This window comes from the organism of the source record quoted next, unplaced genomic scaffold (assembly GCF_019419815.1).
Source record: "Pyrus x bretschneideri cultivar Hongxiangsu unplaced genomic scaffold, Pyrus_bretschneideri_v1 Contig1, whole genome shotgun sequence".
In the NCBI taxonomy this organism is placed as follows: Eukaryota; Viridiplantae; Streptophyta; class Magnoliopsida; order Rosales; family Rosaceae; genus Pyrus; species Pyrus x bretschneideri.
In genome coordinates, this window is record NW_025999390.1 from 2,017,697 (window position 1) to 2,041,462 (window position 23,766).

A 23,766-nucleotide genomic window follows, 5' to 3' on the forward strand; every position below is an offset into this window, starting at 1 on the left:
AAGCACATATCCTTGAGATTTTCGAGTTGCTTGAGCAATTTTCAAGAAAAAATTGTTTATGGCAACAATTATTTTCTTAATAGATTATAATTATATGATCAGTACACAGATCGCAGAAACGATGATGCATGTTTGAGAGAGGCTTTAATTATTATTTTCACACTAATTTCTGGGTTTGATGACTGCATGTAAGGCATGGAGTTTGTGATTGGTGAAGATAGCGGTATCTTCTTTTTCGTCTCCTTCTCCTAGTCTCCACTCAAACTCCTGCACCAACCTTCCGATAGTTGTGCATACTATTAACATTGCCTGAAGAGAACCGGCACACGCCCTCTTTCCAGCTCCAAATGCCATTGTCTTCTGCGATTCCATTGGATCCCATTTTTCCTTCTCCAGAAATCTCTCTGGCTTCCATTCTTCTGGCATTTCCCATTTGTTTTTGTCCATGTTTCACCCGTACAAGTTTACAGCAATCTGCACATACAAGAAAAATTAATCTCATAATGGAATGTATGTATGTATGTATTCTATCAATTACCTGTGTTCCAGCAGGGATATAGTAACCTCCTAATAGGGTATCTTCATCAACATATTTTGTAAGAGCTACTGGAACTGGACTGTGCTTCCTCAAAGTTTCGTGGAAAACAGCATTCAGGTATGGCAGCTGGGACAAGTGTTCCTCCCTAACCTTGTCGCATCCACAAGCATTTTGGATTTCTTCGTGCAGACGTTCCTGTAATTATACATTTTAAACACCCGATCAATATCTATATGTGTCAGCTAGTGAAAAGATCTAAAAAAGAAGGGTAATATTAGGGAAATTAAAATTTTAAACAAAATTTGTAAACCAAATAATATGTCATCCATAAAAAATAAACATGTTAATTAACGTTTAAGTAATAATTCAATCATTAACAATTGTATCATTAGGTTAACAAATTTGATCTGTCTAACATTATTAAAAAAAAAAAAAATCATAAATCTAACTGTTATTTTATTTTCGATCAGAAAATGCAGCCAGTCAAGTACGAGTCCAATCGACGTCGAGATCGTCGGATTTCCCAACAAAACATACCGGAGAGCTCACTGATCTAACCGTTATTTCACTATCAGTAAAGAGGTGTTTGTTTATGATTTGATTTTTAAAAAGTGTGTCTCATCCCAATAATATTATTCAAGAAAATTAAACTAATTAATAAGTAAAAAAATTAAAAATTAAAGTATCATTAATTTGCATATAAAATTTAAAATTAGGTATCAATTACTGAGACAATAACCTGTCGCTTTGGATCCTTAGCAAGTTCATACATAGCCCATTCCATTGTTACCACTGTAGTATCCGCTGCCTCAAGAATCCACTCCCAAACAGAAACAGTCATTTGCTCCGTTGTAAGCGTTTCTCCACAAAACAAGCAGACAAGAAAACAATTTACCTCCTGTTTCATTAATCCACCAAAGTAATTATATAAACAACCAATTGTATTATTTTTTTTTTAAATTATTACAAGCAATGATGAGAGTGAGAAGAGTTTGATGAATCCGAGTGTAGTCGGATTAGTAAAAAGACCCTAACCCTCTGAGACAATCGACCACTTGCATATAAAAAACCAATGAATAACTAAACAAAACCTTTCCAAATTAAATTAAGAATAATTAGCATATCATTATTAAATTTGAAAGCAAGAAATGAATTGAAGGAGCAGCCTCTCCGGAAGCAATTCGTTTCATTGACTCCTTAATCAGGACACTCATTACTGCCTTCCTGCGGAAACAGATATTCTGGATTTTCATTTCCAAGTTCTTGCTGGGAATCCATCTCAGGTAAGGAAAGAAGTCTCTCCAATCAGTTTCAGTGGCACCCTTGGGCACATCAGCTACAAGAATCTCGTAGATCTCATTTCTTGACAAAGTAGTTCCAAGCTTCTCCACATAAATTGATCCTTCTACGTTCTTTCCCAAGGCCTGGTAAATTTGATCAAGATAATCAATTAACTTAACTGTAATATCTTGAAGAAAATAAACTCACCTGCTTCAACGAAAGTCCGAAGAGTTCGGGCTCGAACACTTTCTTGAAATTCACAGCTTCATTAGGAGACTTTTTTACATGAGCATGCAATTGGCTTGACACATTGTCTCTCAAGGTATATCTGTGGTTCCGGTGCCGCTTCTGTGTAATATATATATATACCTCTAGAGCCACATCTGCGGTATTGAGGACAACCACAGTGGAAGCACCAGTCCTGATGGAATAGATTGGTCCGTGCGTTTCAGCCCAATTTGTAAATGTCTTGTAGGGCTTCTTCTCCTTCATCTGCAACAAATTCCCCACCACCGGCAACCCATGTACCACTGCAAAAACATTGGCAAAAATAAAAGTTGAATCTTTAGGATCCCAATTTATCATTCAAAAAATGAGAGAGTACTTTCTATTTTGGGCTGGCTAGTTTTGAGCTTTTGAGCTGCCTTTCTGATCAGCAAGCAAATCGGTTTTACAAGGGTGAGTTCTAGTCGCTGAGTTTATATCAATTCGATATGACTGAGAGTATGAATCTCACATCAGAAAAAAAATAATTTTGCATGTACTTATAAGTAATTAGGCTATTTCTCATATTGTCAATTGATTTTAAGGATTTGTTATTAGCACTCCAAAAATCTCATTCTACACTCCTTACAAGTATATTTTTCTTTCTAAAAAGTTTGGAGTGTCAAATGAGATTTTTGGAGTGCTAATAACAATTTCCTTGATTTTATGGTAGAACCTCAACTTTCTTTATACTTGAAAGCGGATTTGGAAGCGCAGTTGAGCTAGAGTGCATGACGGAATGAACATTGTATATAGAGGGCCGGGTAAACGAACATTTGTGCTATCTACATGCATAAGTGAAAGCGCTTCATACCGATCAAGAAAAGCTGGCAATAGCTACTGACTTTGTTGTATAGAATGAACGTTTAGTTTGCATTTTGGAAGGGCAAGTTCTACCCAGGATTCCTACGTTGACGCAGATAAACTGAAAAGGGAAAGAGGGCATGGAAATGAAGGCAAAGAAATAGAAGTAGTTACCTGGGACAGGAGGAGGTTTGGCGTATGGTCCCTTCTTTTTTGTGAAGATGAATTCTTTGATGAAATATTGGAAGAAGAGCAAAGAAAAAGTACCCACTACAACAATGGTGGAAAATGAAGTTTTTATGGCTTGAAAATCGTGAAGGATGTGTTCTAATCCTTTTCCATCGAGAAAGGCATCCTTTTTTGGCCTTTCGACCTTCCATTGAGATCATGGATATAATAGTCAAGTAATGTTTCATATGAATCCAATTTATTGTTGCAGGAACAATTTACGTTCTGCTTACTTTGTCAACGGAAAGATTCTTGAGTGTTAATGGTTCTCACTGGATGCTGATGGTTAACCCAATAATAAAATACAATTAGTGATTTAACAATTTTTTTAAAGCGTAATGCTGGAGAGACTAAATCTGTAGATAAAATTTTATAAAAGCGTTTGTTTGACCTTGTTAGCTTTCACTGGATTAGACTGAACTACTTGTTAGTCTAGTCTAGAGTTTGTTCTGTGCATGGGCTAAGTTTAATGGTATTAAACGGGACTCGTGTGGACTAAGTAGCTTGCTAAGAAGTCTTAGCGAGTGCCCCCGAAAACATCGGTACTACTAAGACCTTCGCTTCCTCTCCTTCACATCCCAACACTTGCTTCATTTCTTTCCTAATAACGGGTTTCTTCCCTAATTCCCTCGCCAGTGTACAGACTATGTGATTACACCTGCGTGTAGAAAATCAGGAAGATGGAAATCACGGCCTTGCTGGTCCTCAAGTGAAATCCAGACGAATCTGACCTGATCACCAACGCCTCTGATATCAGCCACTTCGGCTACTTCCAAAGGTCTAAGGTTCAGGAGTTCATCGTCTTCGTCAGTTGCATCGCCGCCAGAGGCAACCCGCCCCCAGCGCTAGTCCATCAAGCACGAAGGGTCTTTTGGTATCTGACATGAATATGAAGAATGGTTTGTGGATAGGACTAGAGGGATCGAACCAGTTGGAATTTTTGTCAAACCAAGAGAGATTGAAGGAGGAAAAGGATGGCAGAGCGGGGATTGAAGCTTGTCAAAGAAGAGAAAGGAAAGGAATTCTCTGGATGCGAAGAAGATAAAGAAAAGGAAAAGGAAAGTAGAGAGAGGGGAAGAGAGTAGTCAGCAAAAAAAAAAGTGACATTAATAATAATAAAATACTAATAAATTGATTAGAAAATAATAAAAGGATTATTTGTATATGAAAATAATTTAGTCCGTAGGTTAGTCTGATATTGTATCAAATGCTTCTTTATTCTTATACTACTTAGTCCATGCCAAGCCAATCCAACTTAGTCCTTCAAGCTAGTCCAGTGTAATAAACGCACCCTAAATGACATGGAAGTTGATGATTAGATTATTAAATGTATTTTATTAATTTTTAATTAGTTTAATCATTTATTATAACTAATGTTGAGCTGATTGATGCAATTATCTTACTTTTTTCTTCTTTTCAATCAAGGAAGGTGAACAGACTACTGATTAAACTTTAAATGTCCTTTATTAAATTTTAATTAGTTTAATAATTTATTTTATAAAATAATAAAATAATAATTTAATTTGACATATCAGTTGGGGAATAAAACTTTAAAAGATGTCAAAGTGCCACATAAGCTGTCAAAAATTTTATATTCAAAATTTGACATCTCCTTTGGAGATGGTCTTAAGAGCATCTTCAAATGGGAATTCAAATTGCTAACTTGGCAATTTGACATATTGTCAATACTTTATTTCCACTCAATAAGCCAAAATTTATTGCTTTATTTATGTTGTTTTTAAACAAAAATAATAAAAGTTGGGTTATTGTTGATTTAAAAATAATAAAATAATACTTAAATATGCTAGCATTTAAAGTAAGGTAAGTGGAATGTCTTTGAAAATATTAAAAATAAAATTTGAAAGCAGTGTCAAATTTGATATCTTTTTGTCCATATGAGCTTAACTTTATTTTCCATATTATCTTTGACATCTCGGTTAAAGTAAATTGTACGTCATTTGTTCCTGTTATATGACTATGTGGTATTTTTGATATCTCTTTTGGAGATAATCTAAACAAATTATTAGTCGAACCGCTGTAAAATTTAATCCAAGGGGTAAGTACATAAACTATTTTAAGGAATTTGAGAGAGTTGAACACACAAGTATCTGCATATTCTTCGTCTCCGTCCCCCAGCCGCCAATCGACCAACGACGATGCACCCTATTAACATGGGCTCCCAAAGCAGCATATCAAATTGATCCCAAACACTCCACAAACCCTGGGGGCCCATGAAGAATTTCAATGAGGCTCCTGTAATTCGAGTGAAAGCCCAAAGACTTTCTAATCGGCCCTTAATATTTAATTTTCACAAAGTATATTTACATTGAACCATGAATCTCATCATAATAATTAATAAGTCTCGACTATTAATAATTAGACATCAAACTTCCAATATACATATATATAGCAATGGGTAGGTGTTGACTGAGATGGGAGACTACATTGCATAGTGGGGCTTTTTTTTTGTTTTTTTTTTTTCCGAAAAAGGAGATCAGCTGGTGGACTTCTCACGTTAATCTATTTTTTTGAGGTTAAGAAGACTTACAAAAGCATTTCAGCATCTTCTGATCATTATTGTGTGATTAATCGACATCATAAATCAAATACTAAATAGTACCATATAAAATACAAACCTAGAGTCGTCTCCAATTACTGAGCTTTCCCGTTGTGGTTTGGACAGTTTTTGGATAGACCAACAATATAATTAAACTAACAACTGAAATAATTGGTGGTTGATGCTTCCGCAGCCTCAAAAATGGAGGCTGGAGTTGTCATTCATCTTTTCAATCATTGACTCGTTATAAGCAAATCCTTTCCCTATTCGTCGCGTGCTCAAACGACCATATGTCATGTCCTTTTCCCTGTCTTCTAGAATTTTACAATTCCCTCGAATAGTGCGAGTTACACAATGAAACATTAATTTATGTTTCAATATAAAACACAGCCACGTGGCTGTATAGTGATGTGTATTAATTTCCGATTATGATACTATTTATTGGAAAAGGATCCTCCCCCAATCTTTTTCTAGAGATCTGGGAGATTCATAAATTATGTTCATTTAACGTACATTATGCGGTTAAAAATTTAAAATTAAATATAAATAGTACTTAATGAAAATTGACCGTACAATATATGATGAACGAACATGATTTCTGGATTCCCTGATCCCCAGATTCCCAGGAAAATGATCTGGCGAATATTATTTTCCTTATTTATTGAAGAGAAATGCTAATGGGCCTTATTAAAAGTGAGATTCTTGGTTACCTTATGATTTTATTACAAAATTTAATAATGTTGGCATTGAAATTATTGTTAAATTATGAGGTGATAGAGACTTAATGAAAAATTCGACTTTTAAAAGAGTTTCCTTAATATTTATCTTTATTGAATAACGAGATAAACTTACTTATCTACCTATTAAGTCACGTAAAGATATACCTCTGAAGATATATACAAGAAATTTTCAATGCATCAACGCATCTACTCATGCACTACAAGTTACGATTTTATATCAAATTCACCATAACTGCATATTTTTATATTAAATTTAGGAAATTGTTATTAACATTTCAAAAATCTCATTATACACTTCAAACTTTTTATATTAGAAAAGAAAAATACGCTTGTAAGGAGTATAGAAGAAAATTTTTGAAGTGCCAATAATATTTCCCTAAATTTATGTGAAATTTCTTAAAATTAAGTTGAAATCGAGTTTCGTTGGACGAGTTGATCATCGGCGGATATTGTTTGGTTTGTTTCACATTGGGTTAACCTAATCAGGCTAATCAAGCTAATGTGGCTGACATAAGCGCTTCCGTCATCACCTGCCTCGATTACAAACGCACTCGGTCGGCGTGAATTAGTCAACTTCCAAATTGTCAAAAGGCCCCTTTTATTTTCCCTGTTATTCTACTTTTACCCCCATTTTGTCTTCTTGTTTATGCATTATAGTTTGAAAGACATTAATCCTACTCAGATTATATAGCTTTAAATTCCCAAAATACCCTTAACGGTTTCAATTGCGCATGAAACTTGGTAGCGCCATCATCGTCTTCTACCACATTAATTTTTTATTTTTCAGGAAGGTTGCACGAACGTGTTCATAGAGAAGGGCCATTCGCAGTCAAAGTCAACAAAGAAATGGAAAGCGACTTGGGGAGGGCCCCCTTGCTCTCCTCTAGAATTGTCGAAAGACCAAATTATCCTCGGAATTATGTGGATTTTATTTTCCTTGGCAACTAATATATTATCTTTCCGATTGACTATCTAGATTAAATTATAGTTTTGACTTGTAAAGTAAGAAATTTTAGGTTTAATTAGTGCTAAAGTTAAATTTGAACCTTATTATTGCTAGTTTATTGTGAGGCTGAACCCATCATCTCTTCCTAGTATAGATAATATCGTTTGTTAAAAAAAAATTAACACAATAGAAAATTAAAATGAACTTTTTCTAGCATAAGTTATTAAAAGTATTTACTCATGTCATGCAAATCCTAAACTTGATCCTCTCTCTTTAGTATACTTGAATTAATAGTAGCAATATATAATATATTAAAAAAAATTCAAAAAAGAATGCCTCCAGCAAAATTCGAGTTCACACAAAAGTATAAAACCATCAAACATGTTTGATGAATCCAAAAAATAAATTTATAAAATGTTGAAAATTAAAAAGGTAAAATAAGATAAGAAGATATTGATTTACTCAAATATTCGAAAAAATAGAGATTAACCACATCCTTCCTTTGTCAGTAGATTATTTTACCAATTTAATTTTTCACATTTTGTTTAAATCATTATTATCTAATGAAAAAACCGGTGCCGTATAAAGATGTGTCACAATTCACAAAAAGGAGACAACAAAGGCACAATCGTAAATAAGGAAAGAAGCGAAGACCATTTTCGTCTACAAATCCAGCCGCCGTTCTAATAAAACCTATCATTTGTCCCAATTGCAGCCCACTCTGCGATTTTCTGGCGATTCCAAATCCACCTGCTTGTGACTCGTGAGTCGTGACTCGCGAGGTTCACTCGCTCCCTCTCTCACTCTCTCTCTCCGGCAAACCACCTCCGAGCTTCCCCCACAAACCCTAATTTTCCCAATCCCCAATTTTCCCCAAATCCCTCCGATTCTGTAACCCCACCTTTCAATTCAACCTTCCCGCCGCCGATTCACCGTCGTCAACCTCCGCAATGGCATTTATCGCCTGCTAGGGTTTCCTAGATCGATCCGGTCACTCTTCGACAGCGCACTGCACTCCTACCTCACCAACCTAATCAAATTCGTACTTATGGCTATCCGCGTAACCCTCAGCTTCTCCGGCTACGTGGCCCAAAACCTAGCATCCTCGGCAAGCCTCCGCGCGGGGAACTGCCGAGGATTTCAGGAATGCTGGGTTCGGTCTCGGGTATTCGGATCCAACCAGAAGCCCGATCTCGACCCCTCCGTCCCCGTCCGCAATTACCAGACCCAATTCTCCCGCTCGAAGCCTTCATCGGCTGCCGTTAAGCCCTTGCCGTCGTTGTACACCGCTCTCGCCGAGGAGATTCTGGGCGAGAGCTGCAAGAGCCCGATCGTGCTGGGCTTGATCTCGCTTCTGAAGTCAACGGCTATCGCCACCGGCGTCTCTTTTGCTCCGGCCTCATTGGGGATTTCGCCGTTTAAATCCGGTTCGGTCATGCCCTTTTTACAGGTCTCAAAGTGGTTGCCCTGCAACGAGTCCGTCCCGGTGTCGATAATGAAGGAAGTGGATAAAGGTGGAACGTTGTGTGTCGATGAGGTTGCAGAAGCCTCGCAGCTGGCTAAGAAAGACTTGGGCAGGACTGGGTTTTTGTCGCGGTTGTTGAATTGTTGCTCGGAGGACGCTAAGGCTGTGTTCACTGCTGTTACAGTCAGTGTATTGTTTAAGTCCTTCTTGGCTGAGGCCCCGATCAATTCCCTCCGCTTCAATGTACCCTACTCTCGATGTCGGTGATCGCGTTTTGACGGAGAAGGTAAGCCATTGTTAGAATTTTTGCCGTGTTTGATTAGTCCAATGTTGGCAATTTGATTGATTGATAGTTATTTTAGTATTGGTTAGTACAAGTAAGAACTGTGAATTTGAACTGGGATGTGGAAATTTAGGCTTGCAAGCATTACTTGGTGAATTGAAATGTAGATAATTTTCTTCTGTTGGTGTTTGAAATTGATTTCGCCTAGTGTCCATCATGCATTATATTCTCAAGCGGAAGATAGTTCAGCTGATATCTTTTCTTCTTATGATGAATCAGGTTTCATATTTCTTTAAAAAGCCCGAGGTTTCAGATATAGTAATTTTCAAGGCACCTCCAATCTTACAGGTAATGTATATAACTACATTTTGTAAGAATTTTCGATTACCCTCCGTTACGTTTTGTAATAAATTTTTGCAAGCGGTGCTGACATTTTCTTCTTCTGTTTTGTTGTGCTGTGTAGGAAATCGGTTATAACTCAACCGATGTATTCATCAAAAGAATTGTAGCTAAGGCTGGAGATTGTGTTGAGGTATTGATCTCATTAATCTTCGCAGTTCAAGGTTATAAGTTTATAGCTCAGGCAGTGTGTTCAAAGAATGGAAAAATTATATGCCATGACTTTTGACATGTTATTTGCTTGGATTTCTATTGAACAGGTCCGCGATGGGAAATTGCTGATCAATGGTCTTGTTCAGAATGAAAATTACATATTGGAGCCGCTCGATTATGAAATGGATCCAGTGGTAGGCTTCCTCTTCTGGCTTCTCATTCATTTCCTTTCCTTCGGTTGATTTGCATATAGAGAGACATTGACGATTGCTTACAAGATTGTTACCTGTGCTTGATGTTGCAGCTTATTCCAGAAGGCTCTGTCTTCGTAATGGGAGATAATCGCAACAACAGCTTTGACTCTCATAATTGGTGAGTCCTTAGTGTTGCACATGAAGATCATAATCCTTCAAATTGAATTGTTATATCCTCGTAACCAAAAAAAGGATTAGCACATCCCTGATATGTTGATATTGTTTACTTCTTGTTGTCAGGGGCCCACTTCCTGTAAAAAACATTCTTGGCAGATCAGTATTTCGCTATTGGCCTCCCTCCAAGGTGTCCAACACCATGTTTGAACCACAAGGACCAAGTAACGCCGTTGCGATTTCTTGACCAGTTGCCCTGTGTTTGCAGGAAGGAGTACCTCAAAATACATTCTTATTCACTTTATCAAGATAGTGAATTTATTTTCACCACTCTTTTGGCTCGTTTTCGAGCACTTTGAACATGCTTCGGATGGATTAACTTATCCATCAGTCTCTGAATCTTGTATGAAATTTAATCTTACTCTAAACAAGAGTGGCGAGGAAAAGAAAGAAAGGTGGAGCTAAAGTTTCCATTTTGTATGATTCATCAAATTATTTTGTTCTTATGTGTTGTGGGAGGTTCAGCTGCCATACATGAGGTTTCAGCACCTGTGAGGAACCAAACATCCGAAGGACGGAGAAGATTTATCTGGAAATACAGCACCTCTCGAGCCGGATGCAGGTCTGATCGCCTTAGATGCCGATGGATGTTATTCTCATTGTACGATACAATGAGACGGAGCCGGTTAACGGATGTTCGCCGCAGATGGTTCTTTGCGGTAATGCTGAAAGCTAGCCCATGAATGAAACTTGACCTCCCTTTTTAACTGTTGCCTGTAGGCCTTAGGCTTTGCTTGCTTCCTTTGAAGCACATCTCTGTAAAATGACGTCTTTGGAGTTTTTCTGTTCCATTTTATAAGACGCATTCTCTTCTGGGTAAATCGTTTTTCGTTAATAATTCAAATCAAACTCTGCTCGTGATTTTGTAGATCGGATTCTACTTCACTTCAAGTCAGCCCAACTTAACGTCATCTCGAGTGAAGTTTCTAGTAAAAGATGTGTAACTCAAGTGGTCAAGCGCATTTACTTCAACTTATAATTCAATATTATAGTTTTTTAACCCTTTTTGTTTGAGCAATGAAAAAAATTCTAATCTAGTTAGGGAATTCTTGTCGATATGTCACCGACAAAAAGACATCATGTTTACTATTGAAGAATGAACCGTTTGATAGAGAATGGATAAGTTATCAAATAAAAATTATTTGATAATCATTTCGCTTATTGAGTTAAAAAATTTATAAAACAGTTAGAAGATTTATCAAGTTTAAATCTTATCCCTGCTCAATAAAACTAAATAAAGGATAGTGCTATCTTTGTTAATTATTTGTCATTGATTGTTTTTCTATTCATTCAATTCGATGATCGGAAATTAATTAGACTATGTTATATGTAGAAACATATGCATGGAAAACAACACCCAAAATAAAACTAATAATAGCAACCAAATGAAAAAAGAAAGTGACAGATAATAAATGGAACCGTCTGATCATCATTGGAACCCAAAACGCAAACACGGCGGTGGTGGTGGGTCAGCTGGTGAGAGAGTGGCACGCGATCCCTTCGGCTTAAGTCAGTCGTTGACGAATCAATACATACACAAAAGACGATGAGGACCGGCGGCGCCACCGTCTCCCTCCTCCTCCTCCTCTACCTTCAGTTTCCACTTCAATTCATTCTCGCTTTCAATTCTTCCTTTCTCAACGACGACACCCAAATCCTGCAGGTACTCTGTCTCTCTCTCCCTCCATCTCTCTCTCCGCTCGATCTCGTCTCTCTCTCTCTGTCACTATTAATTTCTACCTTTCCTTTCCGTTTTTGTGAAATTTGAAGGAGGTGTTGAAGCAAATCTCGGCCAAGCACAAGTGGGATTTGCGGGACGTCAGGGTCTCGAGGCTGGATGTGGACAGGGTCCGATTCGGGAGCGCCCAGCGGTACGAATTTCGGGTCGGATTCGGGAAGATCCACGTTGGCGTCTTGTTCTCGGACGACGTTGCCTCCTGGAAGAAGTTCAGGAAACCCAGAACCCATTTGAGCTCTCTCGTTCAGGACCTCAGCTCCATGGCGGTTGTCGACACCTTCGAAGTGGAGGGTCCGTTTGAGTTGCGGGTTGGCGGCGCTCACGAGCTCTCGCTTTCATTGCCGGTAAGCTCAAATTACAGAATTCAACGCTTAATTGAACTTGAATTTCAGAATTCTGTTAATTTTCTTGATTGGTTCCCATCAGTTTATAAATGATTCGATCAAAAATAGAACTTTTTTTCACTAAATTGTCACTAAACCGGCACTAAACGAACACGGAAAAACATGTTTATTTGGGCTGTTTATTGAACCATGTATTGAGAATTCGTAGAAAGTTCTATTTGTGCATATTTTGCAAGTGTTTCAGAAGTGTTTTTGATTAGTGCTCGCTTGTTGCTCGTTTGGAGTTTTCGGACAATTTCATACACAAATAGCTCGAGCAATTTAGGCAGCGTTGAACACATTATTTGCGTTTATATATTGTAGATGAACGCTACATATAGTGGGTTGAAAAGGATTCTTGTTGGTGAAGGCATAACTGTGGAGGTAAGCAGAGCGATCGAAGTCTCTGTGTTTCATGCGTCTGATCTTGGTTTATCAGCGAATGGCAGTGGTACTGTTAAGAAGGAGAGAAGCGAGTTTTGGTCCATTGGGCATTCGTACTGTGCACCATTAGTTCCAATTCGTGTTTTAGGGCCGGCAAAGTTGGTTGCATACAAGACTCGAAATCATAATGCTCACATTGAAACTAATTTTATATCCAAGGAGATAGTTGAATTGTTGCCAGAGAAGTGCTACAGAAGTCAAGCATACAAGAAGCGGCCTTGCCCCATTGGTTCTTTAAGTTTGAGGATCTCCATGCTGGAAAGGATTTGGAAAGGCTTTCTTGGGGATAGAATGCGCCAGAACCGTTCGTCGGGATTTGTTGAAGGAAAAATCAAAGCCTCAACTATTGTCCGCTTCAAGGTTGAGCTGGAAAGGGATTTTCGGAGGATTGGTGCGCTCCATGACAAGGAAAGGTGGAGAACCAGGCCAACTGTTGAACGGGTTTGGTTTGAAGTTTTGGCGAGAGTTGAGTTAGAGAGGGTTAAGCCTCTCTTTGTTAAAAAGATTAGGCCCCTTGTTGTAGCCGATTCAGTTGCATGGAGTAGTTTGACGTCAAATATTTCCTTTACCAAGTCCGGACCTTTCCTTGTCCCTCCAGAGGCGTTAACACTGGATGTGAAGTGGTAGAGTAAACTTGTTGTAAAGTATTCTTGTTTGAGAATGTTTTGCAGATTAAGGCGACAATGCGTTGTTTGTGCCCTTGCTCTTCTTCGATATGATGGATGAAACAGTACATGTCAATTGTTAGGTAACACGCTCGATTGCTCCTGTAAATAAATTGTTATTAAGAACAAACGTTATACATATTGATGACTTGATACTAGTATGATCTTATTTTGCTTTCGACTATATAATCTGATAGAGTCAGGATTTTTGCTGGACTGTTGCCTCTCCGATCGCTTGAGTCTCATTTTCATTGCATAATCTTTTTCCTTTATGAGTTTCGGTTTCGGTTTCAGTTTTGGTGGAGACTGATACTATATATGTTTGCATGAGAATGGCTAGTCTAGAATAATAAGCAACTATAATGGGGAAATGATTTCCGCACTTTGGTTTTCTCCGTAGTGCGGAAATCATTTTCCCTTATCGTATTGCCCTTCATTTTTAAGTTTGATATCATGTATTCATGTGTTATAAAATGCGTTGTTTTCGTAAGATGGGTTCTCTTAATAATGTAGATGATTATTGGTTTTCATTACAATATATACCTTTCATCCTAGCAAACCCTAATTAGGCTTTAACCATTTCGACCTTCCCATTGTAATCACCTTTCTTAATCACTTCCACCTTTTTGTACTTGTACCAAGGTGCACTTCATTTTTAACTGAACTATTTCTTCAACTTGTGTGACTGTGCTTAGTAGAATCGCTTTTGGTTATATACAAACGTTTTCATTCTAAAAGTACTTCAAAACAAGTCTTTTAGTAGTTTTGTATTTCAAATTGAACTCGAGTAAATTTGTAAGCATAGACAACCTCAATGTACCTGAATTGATCTGTTCTCCGAACAATTTCATGTTCTTCACCTGCTTCTTCGTCATGGATCTCATGCAACTCCTCGTTATTCTCAGGAAATCGAAGTTTTCAGTTTTCTAATGGCAACCACACAAACCTAAACAGAAAACAATCAAGAACAAAATTAATCAACGTCTAATTAAGCATTTACGACAAAAAGCACCTGCCTCCTAACTCAGACGCTGTCATTTTTTTTAAATATTACCGTTTGACACGTCTGCATAGGATACATAAGAGGGGCCTGATCCAAACCACAAAAGTAACACAAAAAATAAGGCCCAATATAGCGAATTTTTTACACGGCTAAGCCCAATACAGCTCACTTCTTACGAGGTCGTTGCGATCCGCGCGAATCCAACTGCTCCCTCTACTGTCTTCTTCCCCCACTTGGCTTCGCATCGATTCGTTTGAACCTGAAACCGACCACCGACACCGACTTTCCGAAACCTTAGTCATTACGTCTCGTATAACCCTGAAACGAACATCCGAACAATCTTCTCGCTGCCGGAAGCACGGCAAACATGGATCTGCGAGAAAGCATCATCAACCAAACCGACGTCGCACTGGGGCTGACGAAGAAGCTGCTTCAGACCGAAGGCAAGCAATCGAACCTTGTGTACTCGCCGCTGTCCATCCACGTGGTGCTAAGCCTGATCGCTGCCGGGTCAAAGGGTCCGACTCAGGACCAGCTGCTCTTGTTCCTCAAGTCAAAGTCCTCCGATCACCTCAACTCCTTCGCCGCCGAGCTCGTATCCGTGATCTTCTCCGATGGGTCCCCCAGCGGCGGCCCCCAGCTGGCGTTTGCGAATGGGGTTTGGGTGGACAAGCCTCTCCCTCTCAAACCTTCTTTCAAACAGGTGGTGGACACTTCTTACAAGGCCGCTCTGGCCCAAGTCGATTTCCAGACCAATGTAAGCTCCCAAACCCTCTGTCCTGTCGTTTCGATTGTTTTTTCGATGCTGCTCATGATCAAAGTCTTCAATTTTTTCGATTTGATTAGAGATGTTTGTTCCTTTTTAGCTGCGAGTGTTGAACCTTAATTGTATGCCTGCTGATGCTCTTTGATTCTTGCTCCAGTTTGTAGCATTTCAACTAATTATTTCCTTTCAGTAATCATTACTGTTTGTGCTTGTGATTGTGAATACCTTAGCCGTTACGGGATCGTATCGTAGTTTTGTTGTTCATTGCTGTTTGTGGTGGTAATTGGTTAAGAGAAAAGAGTCAAAAGGCCCTTGAGATCACACAGCTTCTGGTCCATCATGTTCATATTTTGTTTTTGGATCATCTTGGATTTATGATTGAGAATTGAGTTTTTTTTCCGCATTTTCCCTTGAACTTGTACTCCACTGCCGATTTCTCTTTGAACATTTTGACTAAATTCTGTGCACGGCCTCACATTTCATGTACCAGTCTTAACAAATAACTAATCACGATTGATGACCGGAATGTGACTATTTTGGATTGAAAATTTGGATGGAATGGGGGCAATCACAATGGTAGGGGAAAAATTGGCTATTTTATTAGTTCTAGAGAGAAATTGACCAAAATAAAAGCTTAGGGGAAAATCGTTTGTTGGGTACAGGTTCAGGGGGAAATTGGCTGAATACTCATGCAATTAATTATTGAGGTAAATTATTAAAATTCTGAATAGGGTAAAGTTTTTACGTTTCTCTAATTGGCGGGATTGGCAAGGAACATAGTCCTGCTGGCTACTGCTGAACAATCAATTAATTCCAGTTTTTGTGTGTGTGTGTGTGTGTGAGTGAAGCATGATAGAATTAGAATGGTACATTTCCTAGAGTTGCTTTGCCTTTGTTCTGCCTTTTCATGTAGTTGTTGTAGCTAATGTTCGTCACTAGGTTTCTAGTATGAAGTAATATGTAGGCTGATATCATTGTTTTTTCTAACTTGTTGTAACGGTTGTTGGTGCTCAAGGCTGCTGAAGTGGCGTCGGGAGTGAATTCATGGGCTGAAAAGAAGACAAGCGGCCTTATCAAGGAGGTACTTCCTCCCGGGTCAGTTGACAGCTCAACCAGGCTCATATTTGCTAATGCATTATACTTCAAAGGAGCTTGGAATGAAAAGTTTGATGCATCGACTACAAAAGAGCATGACTTCCACCTTCTCGATGGGAGCACAGTTAAGGCACCCTTCATGACCAGCAAGAAGAAGCAGTATGTAAGTGCCTATGACGGTTTCTCAGTCTTGGGGCTTCCTTACAAACAAGGCGAAGATAAGCGGCGCTTTTCCATGCACATCTTCCTTCCGGAGGCGAAAGATGGGCTGCCAGCTTTGGTTGACAAACTTGGTTCTGAGTCTGGCTTTTTGGATCGCCATCTTCCCAAAAGACAAGTTGCAGTGGGCGACTTCAGAATCCCAAAGTTTAAGATCTCATTCGGGTTTGAAGCTTCCAATGTCCTCAAGGGTCTGGGACTGGTGCTGCCTTTCGATGGTGAAGGAGGTTTGACAGAGATGGTGGACTCGCCTGAGGGAAAGAACCTATACGTTTCCAGCATATTCCACAAGTCGTTCATCGAAGTGAATGAAGAAGGCACAGAAGCTGCAGCTGCTTCTGCCGGCGTTATACAACTAAGGGGTATTCCCATGACAGTTGACTTTGTGGCCGATCGTCCATTCCTCTTCCTGATCAGGGAAGAAATGACGGGAACAGTTCTGTTCATCGGGCACGTGCTCAACCCTCTTGCCGGCTGAGTGTTATATGATTATATCCTCTGTAAAAGACAACGTGTGTACGTAGAATAATACGAGACTTTAGTATTTCATATGTATGAGCATCGTATAAATGTGCTGTATTGTATTATTACCTAATCACCTGTACTTGCAGCAGTTGTCTTGTTTCTCCCATGTGGCGATTGTCGTTCGTTCTGCCACGGCTTTGTAGAAAGGTGGTGTTATTCACACTTTTTGTATTTCACGCATTTCTGTTAATTTTTATTATTAGATCAAATGAATTAAAAGAAAATAAAAGAACATAAATTATATGTGGTGTGTGGAGGTAAAAAGTTTGATGTATGAATCTTAAAAAGTAACTGCGCTCGATTTTGCTCAAAATCTTCCATTAGCTTCATGTACTTCATATTTATTTTTTAAGGTCTCTTTTTATGTTTTCGTAATTCTTCCTTCACTCTTTTTCTCTTGAGTCTCCGTCTTATAATGACATCTTTTAGCTGAAGTATAAATTTTCGGTTCACCTATCCAAATCACTCTTTGTGGAATTTTGGTTTTGAATACTTGTTTTGTGCTACTCATTCGTTTGACTAAAAGAGGTTTAATTCAATTCAATTTTGGTTTAGTGTTAACTAGTCCTAAGTTGACAATTCCAGTATCTTAGTTTCAGACAACTTCATTTGTGGGCACATGCCTCTTGTCCAAGATTCATTTAGAATTTTCACAATTTCTAATCAAATCGTTTCAGAATTATTATTAGTACCTTAAAAGTAGCAATTAACTACATATTTTTTTTTTCTTCTTAGATTTGCATAAAAGATCTTTGAAATTGTCGATAACAACTTTCAAACTCTTTAACATAGCATCGGATGAGTATCCCTAACTGTAGCATGATATGTATACGTGCCTTCGATGCTCTTTGCTCGAGATAATTTAGTGTATGAACAATATACTACGTTGATCACACGCAAAAATTAAGACCATTTGTATAATACTTAAAGCCTATCTGCGGTCCCATCACATAGAAAGAAGACCTCATACAGTGGATTGTGGACAAGAAATTCTCTATTGACTTTAAATGGAGCCCATATAACAATAAAAAGAATTATCCACAACCAACGTGTTGCAATAGTAATCCAACTTTATCATTCACGTAGAAATTTAAATTTCTTTTTTGACACGTTGTTGATTTGAAATACTGGAAATCATTTTCAATAAATAGTTATTGTGTGAGTCATTTTCGCATGATTTGAAAGTATTTATTTTGGTTTTCAGCTATGATTACCAACATAAGATACTTCGTACGGAAAAACATGGTTATGTTAAAGAGAAACGTTATGGTGATTCTTTTAAATTAGAACTTTCATGAACTCTTTATTATCTCATAATTTTTATATAATTTTCATACCAATATTATAAAACATAACATCAAAAGTATAAAATGATAGAAGTGAAAATTTTATTTTTGAAAATGTCTCTCTAACATTTCCCTACATTAAAAAAAGTAACTGGAGCGCCTGCTGACCTCGTTCCAACGGGGACGGCGTGGTTTCACGTGGCTGGCGCGAAATTTTAAACCGTTATATATTGTTAGTTATCTCTCTTGTCACGACTCTCATCCCTTGCGATGCCGCAATGTCACATGCACCCATCGTTTGGTTTCAATATTACAATAGTGCCCCCGTTGGAACACAATCTAATGCAATCGCTAAAAGGTGCTTAGAAGTGGGAAAATACTAAAAGGTAGGGTTTAGGATTGCTACCGAAACTGTTTTACCTAACAAACATATCTAGGAAAATAATTTTAGGTTGGTACTTTGAAAAGGAATTGGATCCCACGCGGATCTATTTTATAGGGATTGTAAGAATCTTTTCATCTTAGCCATTCATTGTGTATTATGCAATAAAAAATTATTTAATTTTTTTATTTAAAATTAAACATAAATAGTATCTGACGAAAATTGGCTGCACAATATACGATGAACGGATAGGATGTGAGAATCTTGAATCCGAAGATGATCATCTTCCTTTTGAAAAGTAACATATTAAAAACATAATAACTTTTGTTTATTATCGCATTTTCTTGTTAAATCTTCACTTAATTTCTTAATTTTCAAATTTAAGGGATGAGTCATTCTAAACAACGTAAATATTTTTGGATATTTTTTTCTCGACTGATATTAATACTTTAATTTATTTATACTATAGGAATGGGAGAGTCTAAATTGATAAGGCAATGAGTACATTCCATCCTTTTAAAATTTTCAAATTAATATTTGAAAAACAAATTTGTTAGTTTGAATATTTACAAAAAAAACCTTCTTGTGGTAAAAGAATGAGATATTTACATTATATATACAAGCGATACTAAAATATAATATTCTAATAGAATCTCGATGATATATGATCTTAAAATTTAATTATTTAAGCAACGTTTTGCAAATGTTAATTTGAGAAAATTGTCTATATTGTGAAAATATAAAGATTATTATGGCTGTCCACATCTTTCACAAAACATCCATCCCAGACCACGTAACCAGAAAGAGAAATCCATCGAAAAAGGGAGGAAAACGAGAGGGAATTCCAGCTTTTGATCCGCGGAATTAACCCATCTCTCCCCACCACAAAGGTCCCAGCTGAAAAGAAAGAATGGCACAATCGTTATTATCACAAAGTCAATGTCTAATTGTAGCAAGTTCACGGTTTACTACGTTGCAAGTAAGTGGAAGTTCCTCGAAGATTGCAGGAGACCCCATAAACAATTTAATGCTTATGCTCCTCAGAACACGACAATCAAAACGTTCTATCTTTGATTCGAGAGACAGGAACTTTCTCTTTCTTTGCATCCATTTAATTCAATATTTTTCGTACTGTCCTTTCCTTTGCTCGGTAGAAACCAATCTCAAAGACTTATTTTTTGTTGAGAATTTAGTTCAACCCGATTTTTTTATATATTTATGGTGTCGGTGGTTTGCCAGAAGTGTTAGTGCTTCAACCGAGAAGAAGAAGAAGCTTTTAGTATTCAGAAATTTAGAGAAAAGAAACGGAAGTGGAAGAGTGAAGGAAAAGCAAATCAAAAGATGGGAGAAACTGATCCGCCTCCTCCACCACAGGTCGTTGCTCCGCCGTCTCAGATGCCTCTTGGGGCGGCGAGGGGTCCTACTTGGACTCCAGCTGAGCAACTCCACCAGCTTCAGTATTGTATCCAGTCCAACCCCTCTTGGCGTTAGTCTCTCTCTCTCTCTCTCTCTTCTTTCTGGGTTTCTATATTTTTTTGAAATCCCGCAGGAAAAAGTTTATTAAGCTTGTGTCTTTCTTATGGGGTTGGTTTAAAAGTGCAAGCTTTTGGCACTGCTTTTTATTTAGTTTACTAGTTTGCATGTCTTAATTTTTTTTTCCTAATTCTGCAGATCGCTTTTACTAATTTGGATTCGGTTCTCTAATATTGTGTTCGAATCTTTAAGTAGTTTAATTAGTTCAAATCAAATAATAAGCATATGTTTCACAAGAACCCTAACCAGTTCAGCTTATCCTGCAAGTTACAAGTAATTGATATCACTCGAAAATATTGAGGAAGTTTAAATGTGAATTTCCACGGTAAATCTTGATCTAATGCAACAAAATTGCTTCTAACGATCGAATTTTACAGCGGAAGCATTCGCACTCGCTTTTCAGCACTATATTGTGATGCTTGGATCCATAGTTATAATTGCCAGTAGTCTTGTGCCTCAGATGGGTGGGGATCATGTAAGTTATGTCCTCTATACCATAAAGTTTATAACATACCGGTTAAGATTAGGGATCACACACGTAGCTTTGAATCCATGATGTTAATGTTTGGATTTTGTTCTCCCTTTGATTAGGGTGATAAAGCCCGCGTGATTCAGACGATGCTGTTTATGTCAGCAATAAACACTTTGATTCAAACATTCCTTGGAACAAGGCTTCCAACGGTGATGACTGCGTCATTTGCTTTTACTCTGCCCGTGTTGTCAATCATCAATGATTACTCTGATCGGACTTTTAGTAGTGAACATGAGGTACATAAAGTTCGATACATGTTATTCAAAGAGTCGATCACATGAATTTACTTCTTAAATTGCTATAAGAAATTTCAGTTACAAACTTTGGAGACGAAAATACATGGATGATGAATGTGTATGATTGCAGAGGTTTGAGGTCACAATGAGAACGATTCAGGGATCTCTTATTGTATCTTCCTTCCTCAACATCTTCATTGGGTTTAGCAAGGCATGGGGGAACTTCACAAGGTACTAAATTATTATCTCAAGAGTGATACTTGAAGCCTCAACCTGAAGTTCTATGTATTCTTTCTTTATCATTTTCTAACTGTCATGGCTTTTTTCTTCTACTCTATGGCTCTATCAGATTTTTTAGTCCAATCGTCATCGCGCCAGTGGTTTGTGTAGTCGGTCTTGGTCTTTTCGCACGTGGCTTTCCACTTGTAACGTCTCTAACAAAACAATCCATTTCTGTCATGTCAATCATAAGAATATTATCAAAACACTTATCTCACTTTCTTTTGTTGTACACAGCTCGCTAACTGTGTGGAGATTGGTCTGCCTATGCTGATCCTGCTCGTCATTACTCAACAGGTAAATTTTATCCGATTTGCCACTTTTTGTTCTTTGAATAAATGTTCTAAGTTTAACATGACAATATTGTTTGGGCAGTATTTGAGGCGCGCTCTTCCTAGAGCCCATCACATACTCGAGAGGTTTGCTTTGCTTCTATGCATTGCGCTTGTATGGTCATTTGCTGCTGTCCTCACCGAGGCTGGTGCTTATAACAATGCTAAACAGCAGACTAAACAAAGTTGCCGTACAGATCGCTCTTTCCTTATATCATCTGCTCCTTGGTATGTAGTATGTCCAAATATTGAGGCTTTCTTCTTGCGTAATAAAGTTAATAAATTCCCTTCAGAAAAACTATCCTTTTCATGACACATTGTTGTTGTTGTTGTTTCAAATTAAGGATTAAATTCCCATACCCGTTTCAGTGGGGTGCACCCATTTTCCGAGCGAGCCATGTATTTGGGATGATGGGAGCAGCAATTGTTACATCTGCCGAGGTCTAGTATCTATTATATACAATTTCTTATGCTCTTTTGACTATTTCATAACTGATAATAGTATCTCAGATCTTTAACTTGGTTCAGTGTGTAGTTTTTGATTCATTGAATAATGTCTTTTCTTGCAGTCAACTGGAACATATTTTGCAGCTGCGCGGCTTTCAGGTGCTACGCCCCCTCCAGCAAGTGTAGTGAGCCAGAGTATTGGCCTGCAGGTGCGATTGCAAATTGTCATGCCGCACCTTTGTCCCTCTCTCCCCCTTGCCCTTCTCATATCTCAGTGAATGATTTAAAAGAACGGGAAACAACCTCATATTTTAAAATAGTTAAATAATATGTGGTTGCATATGTTCAAATGCAGGGTGTTGGCATGCTGCTTGAAGGAATTTTTGGCGCTGCTGTTGGTACCACTGCATCCGTGTAAGAAAGCCTTTTTGCTTCACATATATGTTGATATTCCCTTTCGACAATTTTTCCAACGTCTTGCTAGCTACCAAAAATGTTGGATATCAACGGAAGAAAGTTTGCTAACAAAGAATAGGAATTCACTCATTTTTTGGTAAGTGTTGCAGCGAAAATGTTGGCCTGCTTGGATTGACACACATAGGGAGCAGGAGAGTGGTGCAGATTTCAACTGGTTTCATGTTCTTCTTCGCTATATTTGGTCCGTTCTTTCCTTCTGTTTGACATGTCACACCATGGGGTTACCGCATTGTGTTTTGACAGTGTTAATTTTACGTCTTTCAGGAAAGTTTGGCGCATTCTTTGCATCGATTCCTTTGCCAATATTTGCTGCCATGTACTGTGTTTTATTTGGAATTGTCGGTGAGTGATTCTATTACCATTTCTAACCTTCTTAGGATCATTTAATCACCAAAAGGGGCTCACATTTGTTTCTTCTTATCTGCAGCTGCTGTTGGGATCACATTCATTCAGTTTGCAAATAATAATTCCTTGAGAAACATCTATGTTTTGGGTCTTTCCCTGTTTCTTGGGATTTCAATACCTCAATATTTTGTCTCGAATACCAGCCCGAATGGTGTCGGGCCAGTTAAAACGGACGGTGGATGGGTACGTTACACATAGGCCAATTATTACATACGGTGTTTGGATTTGTTTACATGTTTTATTGATGGTTTCGTTTATCTGAAATGCTACATCATTTTGATGGCTGCAGTTTGATGACATATTGAACACCATCTTCTCATCGAGCCCGACAGTGGCAATAATCGTGGGGACGCTGCTGGATAACACGCTTGACGCGAAGTATGCAGTTGACGACAGAGGACTTGCATGGTGGCGTCCCTTCCAGAGCAGGAAAGGAGATGCTAGAAATGAGGAATTTTATAGTCTACCTGTTAGGATACGGGAGTACATCCCTAGCAGATTTCTCTATTAAATACAACAGAACATGGTCATAAACTATGAGCAGGTCTAATTTCTTGTTCTTTAACTGTTTATGTACATGATGTGAGGGTTTGTTATTAATATATATATAGAACTATGTATCCTAGAAGCCCAAAGGGCATGAGAAACAGACTTAAAACAACAAAAACCCTTGATAAAAGGCCATTGCCTCTTCCCTTTGCCCCATAGTTGTTGATATAGTTGGAAAGGAAGAAAAATGAAAAGGGCATTTCCACTTTGAGGGGGAACCCCTAAATTTCAGCAAGGCTCCCTAATTATGTCACATACGCAGTGAGGTAGTGTCGTATCAAAATAAGGTATCTTAAGAATGACGTGGTTAGACAACTCATTTGTGGTTTTTCTCCTCTTGAGAGTTGCTAGGGAAAGAACAGAGCTGTTGTGCACCTTCAACTC

The 23,766-nt window shown here is 38.0% G+C and overlaps 4 protein-coding genes and 1 pseudogene across 5 annotated transcripts; 4 read left to right on the plus strand and 1 right to left on the minus strand.

The window, feature by feature from the left end:
* Nucleotides 1-98: 98 nt before the first annotated feature.
* LOC103955599 lies at nucleotides 99-2,816 on the minus strand (annotated as a pseudogene).
* Nucleotides 2,817-8,041: 5,225 nt separating this feature from the next.
* LOC103953980 (probable thylakoidal processing peptidase 2, chloroplastic) lies at nucleotides 8,042-10,506 on the plus strand. The gene is given in 7 exon segments (XM_009365788.3): nucleotides 8,042-9,039; nucleotides 9,041-9,109; nucleotides 9,386-9,454; nucleotides 9,570-9,638; nucleotides 9,766-9,852; nucleotides 9,963-10,030; nucleotides 10,153-10,506. Coding segments are annotated over 7 exon segments (1,116 nt in total). The 5' UTR covers nucleotides 8,042-8,406; the 3' UTR covers nucleotides 10,274-10,506.
* Nucleotides 10,507-11,483: 977 nt separating this feature from the next.
* On the plus strand, nucleotides 11,484-13,474 carry LOC103953991. The gene is made up of 3 exons (XM_009365793.3): nucleotides 11,484-11,749; nucleotides 11,857-12,168; nucleotides 12,532-13,474. The coding sequence occupies exons 1-3, from the start codon at nucleotides 11,633-11,635 to the stop codon at nucleotides 13,276-13,278; spliced, it is 1,176 nt and encodes a 391-aa protein (XP_009364068.1). The 5' UTR covers nucleotides 11,484-11,632; the 3' UTR covers nucleotides 13,279-13,474.
* Nucleotides 13,475-14,572: 1,098 nt separating this feature from the next.
* On the plus strand, nucleotides 14,573-17,165 carry LOC103953970 (serpin-ZX). The gene is made up of 2 exons (XM_009365779.3): nucleotides 14,573-15,076; nucleotides 16,101-17,165. The coding sequence occupies exons 1-2, from the start codon at nucleotides 14,687-14,689 to the stop codon at nucleotides 16,875-16,877; spliced, it is 1,167 nt and encodes a 388-aa protein (XP_009364054.1). The 5' UTR covers nucleotides 14,573-14,686; the 3' UTR covers nucleotides 16,878-17,165.
* Nucleotides 17,166-19,591: 2,426 nt separating this feature from the next.
* Nucleotides 19,592-23,458, plus strand: LOC103953960 (nucleobase-ascorbate transporter 3). Of its 2 annotated transcripts, XM_048578566.1 has the most exons (15): nucleotides 19,600-19,742; nucleotides 19,832-20,078; nucleotides 20,503-20,600; nucleotides 20,717-20,893; nucleotides 21,024-21,124; nucleotides 21,243-21,318; nucleotides 21,410-21,469; nucleotides 21,548-21,732; nucleotides 21,849-21,945; nucleotides 22,074-22,160; nucleotides 22,307-22,365; nucleotides 22,518-22,609; nucleotides 22,693-22,770; nucleotides 22,856-23,016; nucleotides 23,123-23,458. In XM_048578566.1, exons 2-15 carry the CDS (start codon nucleotides 19,934-19,936, stop codon nucleotides 23,342-23,344), a joined length of 1,638 nt encoding a protein of 545 aa, XP_048434523.1. In that variant the 5' UTR covers nucleotides 19,600-19,742; nucleotides 19,832-19,933; the 3' UTR covers nucleotides 23,345-23,458. The 2 variants fall into 2 exon arrangements, with proteins under 2 accessions (XP_009364045.1, XP_048434523.1); XM_009365770.3 differs by having other exon boundaries at nucleotides 19,592-20,078.
* The last annotated feature ends 308 nt before the right edge of the window (nucleotides 23,459-23,766 follow it).